This window comes from Elephantulus edwardii, unplaced genomic scaffold (genome assembly GCF_000299155.1).
Source record: "Elephantulus edwardii isolate Elephantulus edwardi_28Jun2011 unplaced genomic scaffold, EleEdw1.0 scaffold00008, whole genome shotgun sequence".
NCBI classification, from domain to species: domain Eukaryota; kingdom Metazoa; phylum Chordata; class Mammalia; order Macroscelidea; family Macroscelididae; genus Elephantulus; species Elephantulus edwardii.
This window is the reverse complement of record NW_006399758.1, coordinates 1,504,432-1,511,760: the sequence shown is the minus strand read 5'-3', so window position 1 is coordinate 1,511,760 and position 7,329 is coordinate 1,504,432. Positions and strand designations below refer to the sequence as shown.

At 41.7% G+C, this 7,329-nt stretch overlaps 1 protein-coding gene across 1 annotated transcript in view; it reads left to right on the top strand.

Annotated features, from left to right (window-relative positions):
* The window catches only part of ADHFE1 (alcohol dehydrogenase, iron containing, 1), a 59,502-nt gene that overhangs the window by 37,083 nt on the left and 15,090 nt on the right, over window positions 1–7,329 (top strand). Inside the window, exons 10-12 of the mRNA XM_006880427.1 lie at window positions 1,696–1,794; window positions 4,410–4,488; window positions 4,654–4,750. Coding sequence (XP_006880489.1) covers window positions 1,696–1,794; window positions 4,410–4,488; window positions 4,654–4,750 — 275 coding nt within the window. The remainder of the gene's footprint in view (window positions 1–1,695; window positions 1,795–4,409; window positions 4,489–4,653; window positions 4,751–7,329) is intronic.

Here is a 7,329-nt window from a genome sequence, read left to right as displayed (position 1 = left end):
TGTGATTAGGTATTTTTGTCATGACAGGAGTCCAGAGCAAAGGATGCATGGTGGAGTGGACCTGGGGGGGGCAGTGGGGGGAGGATTTGTAAAACAATGGAAGAATTTTCCTTTTACTTTTCCAAAAGGGTAGGTAGTATACTAGGGGGGAGGGTTGGGAGGGGAGAAAAGTGCAACAATGAATGAATGGAAATATAAAGTCTCTTAAATTTTTACTGAAATTAATAATAAATTTCAATTTTTTTAAAAAAAGATCCAAGGTTCACCTGAAAAGGAGGACTCGAAAATGCAATTCATAGACAAGAAGGGGGAGCATGAAGACCACTATACACAGCTGTGATTGAGGAGGTGGGAATGAGCACAGGTGATGATCAGCCAGTATGTTTAACAGGAACAGAAGGCCTGGCAGGGCTGTTGTTGGAGGTGAAGACATAAAATAGAAGACTGTAAGCCTGTTATTGCCTTCATCTGTTTAAACCGGTTCTGAGGAGAAAGCAAAATAACATTGCACTTTGGGAAGGAAGCACAAAGGCCTAACAATTTTAAAATGAGAGCAGAGAATAAAAGGTGAAGCACTTTTTTAAGATAAGCCCTTTGCATCATCACAGAGAGAAGGCATGCAAGAATCGGTCTCATCTCAGGGGAGTGATTCCAAGCAGGGTGAGCTGAATCTGAAAGACACTTTTCAGAATTTGCTTTTGTCAAGCGGCATTGGGGATATATACGGTAAACAGAAGCCTGTCCTGTACCAACATCACCTTCCACAATAGTAAATATTAGAATATGTGTGCACGTCACACAGGCACCAAAAGAGGCCCCAGGTTTTGATTTGAGCTGCCTGGCTGCATTTTGTCCTGCAGGTAGCCCCAGTGACAGCGCACAGGTCAGAGAGCCGGTCATGCATGGCTGGTGCTTTCTGTGAGTGTATTTACTTTTAATCCTTTCACAGCCTGAGTCATGGTCACTGACAAGTGAAGAAGAAGAATGAGTCCCAGGGTATTTTTCTGGGGCTACTCAGAAGGAGAATTGATGCCTTTGAGCTGTGGTGCTGGAGAAGAGTATTGAATGTACCATGGACTGCCAGGAAAACAAACAGATCCATCTTGGAGAGGATTAAACCAAGCTGCTCCTTGGAGGCAAGGCTTCTGGGGCTTCGTCTGACATACTTTGGACATGTTGCCAGGAGGGACGGGTCCTTGGAGAGGGACATCATGCTTGGGAGGGTGGAGGGACGGCGCAGGAGGGGAAGACCCTCTATGAGATGGATTGATTCGGTGACTGGGGTAATCGGGATGGGTGTGTCAGAGGCAGTGCGGTTGGCACAGGATAGAGCAGGGTTTAGGGCTGTTGTGCATAGGGTCACTGTGAGTCGCAAACGACTCGACGGCACATAACAACAACAACAACAACAACAACTCTCACCATCCAGAGGTCAGTGTTTTGCTCCCCTGGCACCTTTCTATCACATGAGCAGCCTGGCAGCCTATTTGTTAAGCCTTTGCTGAAACCATTGATGGGAAAATATGTTGGCCTTTGGTTTTCATTCAGAAGACAGGAAGTCATTTTAATTACTTGCGTAATTTTTCTTCCCTACAGAGTATCATTCTTTATCCCCAGGTCTTTCCCTATGGCAGCTCTTTATTCAGTATGAAATGCTAACGTTGATATGTTATGAATGATTTATGTCATTCACAGAGCTGTCAAGAATCCTGATGACCTTGAAGCGAGGTCAAACATGCACTTGGCAAGTGCTTTTGCTGGCATTGGCTTTGGAAATGCTGGTGTGCATCTGTGGTGAGCTGATTTGCATTTTCTCTCCCCAAACTATTGTTTTTTTAAATTTAAAAATAAAATGGTTCTGACTTAGAAAGTTGGTTCTGATGCAGCAGCAGCCCTATGGATGACAGAGTATGCTGCTGTCGCCGCCATGTTGCCATCAAGTCAATTCTAACTCATAGCACCTCAGGCAGGAGGATGAGAACGAACTCCTAGGGCCTCCAAGGCCATCATCTTTATGGAAGCAGACTCCCACCTGTGCCCGTAGAGCAGCCAGGGAGGTCAAAGCACTGACAGCTGAGCGCTTAACCACTGCATCACCAAGGCCCCTAACTGAGCAAAGAAGAAATTTAACCCAATGTCTCAAATATGTTTTAGTCTATGTGTAGTCTGTTGAATCATGCATTTGTTTTCTGAAATTGCTTTATGTTGTTGTGTGTGCCATCAAATTAGAACTGACTCATAGCTGACCCTCCAATGTATTTTCAGAGGCAGTAAATCACAAGGGAGGAGATTGCCCATCCTTCTCCCATGGAGCAGCTGGTGGATTTGAACCATGTGCCTTTGTGATTACAGTGCAGAGCTCATATCGTACAATACATTTCAGTGACTTAAAAAAAAATATCCCTCAAATTAAAATGCACTGCCATTGAGTCGGAACTCCCTTACTGCCGGCCATCCAGTGGGCTTTCAGAGATGTAAATTGCACAGGAGGAGATTGCCCATCTTTCTTCCAAGGAACAGCTGGCAGATTCAAGCCTGCCCACCTTTGAGATGGCAGCACAACTTTCTATTCCCTAGGTTACCAGAGCTCTGGTTTAGTAAGTAGATTAATGAAATTATGTAATAATTACTAAAGTAAATGTCAGGATATATTTTTATAACTACAAAAAGAAATGCTGTGCCATTTAACCATCATCTGCCAATCCTTCCATCTCCTAGTCTTAAACAACCACTGAACTACTCTCCCTAGATGGACTCGTTACCATCAGGGTAACTCTCACTGCTGGTGTTCCCCTGCTCTGTGGGATTTTCATGGTGAATGTTTTGGAATTAAATCCCAAGACCTTTCTTTCAAGGTGTTCACTTGCACCACCCAGGGACTCCATGTCTCCGGACACTTTATATAAGTTCATTCTTATTCTCATAGCTATAGAATCAGAATGAACTCATAGCTGACCTCCATTAGATTTCCGAGGCTGTAAACCCCATGGGAGAAGGCTGCCCATCTCTTTCCCATGGAGCTGCACTCTGTGGCAGCTTGGAGTTCTGGTAGCCTAATGATGAGAAGCTGTTCTGTAAAAATCGCTAAGGCAAGTGGTTCAAATCCTCCAGCTGTTCTGAGAGAGAAGAATAGACAATCTCCTCCCTTGCAGTTTACTACCTCTGAAAACCCACTGGATGGTCAGCTATGGGTTATTTCCAACTCAGTGGCATACAACAACAAGTAACTGCAAGATTGTCAATTCAAACCCACCAGCAGCACTGTGGAAGGCAATTCTGGATCTGTGTTTCTGGAAGGATTACAGCCCTGGAAAACTTAGAGGTTTAAGTCCTGTCCTAAAACATAATGGGTCACCAGGATTCAGAGTCCACTTAATGATGACGGGTGTGGTTTTGCTTTATTAGTATGTAACATGTGAATATACTATGGACTGCCAGGAGAACAAAGAGGTTAATCCTAGAGAGGGTGAAACTAGACTGCTCTTTGGAGGCAAGGATTCTGAGGCTTCATGTGACATACTTTGGGCATGTTGCCAGGAGGGAACAGTCCTTGGAGAGGGACATCATGCTTGGAAGGGTAGAGGTACAGTGCAGGAGAGGAAGACCCTCAATGTTTGTAGCATTCTTTTGCATTCTCCTCAGAACTGGTTTAAATAGATGAAGGCCATATCAGGCTTACAGTCTCCTATATTTATTCACCTCCAACAACAACCCTGCCAGGCCTTCTGTTCCTGTTAAACATACTGGCTGATCATAACCTGTGCTCATTCCCACCTCCTCAATCATAGCTGTGTCTGGATTGATTCAGTGATGGCGGTAATGAGTGTAGGTATGTCAGAGACAGTAAAGTTGGCACAGGATAGAACAGGTTTCAGGACTATTATACAAAGGGTCGTTATGAGTTGCAAGCAACTTGATGGCACATAACAACAACAACATGGATCAGCTGTGGGCAGGGCACATCATAGATGGGCTGTGAGAGGGTGTACAGTGCAGCACCGTCAGCCTGTCAAACCCTCACCGGCTGCATTGTCTGCCTATACAGGCACCTGCTGTCAAGTCAGAGTCAGGGCAAACCAGAAAACAGACACCCCAAAGCTCAAGATTCTTGATTCCCACAGGTAAACAGTTAACTGATAGGTTTAGGAAAAAACAGCTAGATCAGCAGTTTTAAATGACATCTAATTATATAAGCATTTGAATTCAATCACTTTTAAGATTTTGCTCATGAACCTAAACTATCCATTGCTGAATTTCTTTTTGTATGAGCTAAAACAGAATATTGGAACTTTGATAGGTGGCAGTAATGTTGGAGAGCCTGGAGAACTCTCCCATAGAAGTGTCTTTTTATTGTTAACTTGAATTCCTGGTAACTGTGTGCCAACAGGCGGATTTTCTGTCTTTTCTAGCCATGGAATGTCCTACCCTATTTCAGGTTTAGTGAAGACCTATAAAGCCAAGGATTACAATGTGGATCACCCGCTGGTGGTAAAAATCATCAATTCTTTAATTGCTTTTTATATTCCTTACAATTTCCATAAATGTATCTGTCAGTCCTTGATTGCATGCAGTGCAGGGTGATGTAATTCAGAATTGGGAATGTGCAGGCTGGAGAATATACCCCATCGCTAAGCATATTTTCTTTCTCTGCAGCCTCACGGCCTTTCTGTAGTGCTCACCTCCCCAGCAGTGTTCACCTTTACAGCAGAGATGTTTCCGGAGCGACACCTGCAGAGCGCAGAAATACTAGGTAGGAGCCGTTACAATAAATCTGTGACCCACACATGTGGAGCATTCCCTAAGGTGACTTCTGAAGATAAATCATAAAAAGCAACAAAAAAAATACTTTGAGGTAGTTTAATAATAAAATAATTATTCATTTTCCAAAATATCTGTACAATTTCATTAAAATTAATAATAGTAAATAATAATAAAATAATTATTAATTTGATAATAAAATATTATCTTATTTTCTTAAAAATAACTATTTTACTATTAAGCTACCTCACAGTAACTTTTTTTTTAGTCATACTTGACTCGATGCTATGAGTCTTACTCTACTCGAGAGCACCAAATTACAACAACAATTATAAAATGTCAGTGGTCTGTCATTTAGTACTGATTCCTTTGTGGTCACTAAAAGTCTTACTTATATGCTGTAATTTTAGGTGACAGATGGTGAAGAGATTATTGAGACTGCTTTAGTTTGCTTGGCTCCACAATCAACACTCTTGGTACCAGCAGCCAGTAAATCAAGAGGCAAATTGCATTGGGAAAATCGGCTGTCAGGGACCTCTCCAGAGTATTGAAGAACAATGATGTCAGTCTGGAGACTAAAATTCACCTGATCCAGGCCATAGCCTTTGCAATTGTTTGCTATGCATCAGAGATCTGGACAATGACTAGGGATGATAAAAGGAGAATTGATGCCTTGGAGCTGTGGTGCTACAGAAGAGTGTTGAATGTATCATGGACTGCTAGGAGAGCAAACAGATTCATTCTAGACAGGGTGAAACCAGGCTGCTTCTTGGTGGCAAGGATTCTGAGGCTTTGTCTTGCATACTTTGGGTATGTTGCAAGGAGGGACCGGTCTTTGGAGAGGGACCTAGTGCTTAGAAGGGTGGAGGGACGGAGAAAGAGAGAGAGATCACTGATGAAACAGATTGATATAGTGACAAGGGTAATGAGTATAGATGTGTCAGGGACAGTAAAGTTGGCACAGTATAGAGCAGGTTTCAGGGCTGTTGTACACAGGGTCGCTATGAGTTGCAAACCACCCAACAGCTCATAAAAACAACAACAATGCTGTAAATTACTTTTGCTATATTTAATGAGTGATAAGTATTCCATGAGTGCTGAAAATGGGCACTTGACCAGAAGGTTAGTGGTTTGAGCCCACCCAAAGGTGCCTTGGAAGAAAGGCTCTTTTCTTCCCAAAGATCAAAATTTTGAGAAGCCTATGGGAGAGAGTTCTGCTCTCCACAAAGGGGATTGTCACCTATCAACACCACAACATCAGCCAGGATTCAAACTGTGAGCCTTTCAGAGGGATCAGCAGTGGTGTCTGAGCACCATCTAGTCCTTCTGGTCTCAGAGTCATGAAAGTTGATCTTTCCAAAGTGTATTTATGCTATGGAGCAACTGTTTTCATGGGTCTTTATTATCTTCTCATTTCTTTGTTCCTCCAAGACAGAGTTGTTTGTTCTTTTGGCAGTCCACGAAATATCCAGTACATATCTCCAACACTATAATTCAAAGGCACTGATTCTTCTTCTGCCACATTATCCATTGTCTAACTTTTGAAGACATAGGAAGCAATTTAAACTGAGGAGGTGGGGGTAGGGAGGAAAATGTACAACAATGAATTAATGGAAATCTAAGTTTTCTGTAAACTTTAATTAAAATATCAGTTAAAAAATATCTTCAGCAAAAAAAGAAAAGGTTGTAAGGAATATTAGACAATTAAAGAAATATTAGAAAATTATTTTTTTAAAAAGCTATGGATTAGGTCAGATGCACCTTGGGGTTTTTTGTACCTCATTCTTTAAACTGACAGCCTTACCCTCTAGCACAATGGTTTACATCTCAGCACCAAGAGAACAAAAACCTTCACCATTGGACCAATAGAAAACATAGTGACTGGTGGAAAAACACTGATGTTGTCAATGATTTTGTTTTATTGGATCCACAATTAACACCCTTAATTGTGTTAATAAAACTTAAAGACTAGGTGCCAGCAGTCAACAAAGCAAAAGTCATGTGACACATGGGAAATCTGCTGTCAAGGTCCTCTCCAAACTAACTAGTAAAGATGTCTGTCAATTTAAAGAATCCTCGATGGAGAGATAAAAAGAACTCTGGGAATATCCAAAATCTCTGTTAAAGTTCATTAAAATTAATAAAAGTTAAAAAAATTTAAATTAAAAAAAAGAAGAAGAACCCTTGGGAGAGAGAGAGAGAGAGAGATAAATATAGAAGAAATCTCGAAATAATAAAAGTGGCCAGGTTACTGGTCTGATAGGAACTGCAAAGTCCTTGAGACTAATGGCCCGTAGCTACCCTTTGAGCCTGGAAATTAACTTACCTCGTGGCACAACTTTCAACTAAACAATAGATCTATAAGGTTAATAGTAATGTCAGGATAATAATCAGTCCTTAGAACAATCAATCATACAAGATCAATAGGGTAGTATTGGCCTCAAGATTAAGCTCCAGACAGTAGAAGTTAGAATGACAGGAGTCTAGAGCGATGGCTACATGGTGGAGTGGACCTGGGGGAGGGTTTGTAAAATAATGAAAGAATCTTTTCTTTTACTTTTCCAAGAGGGT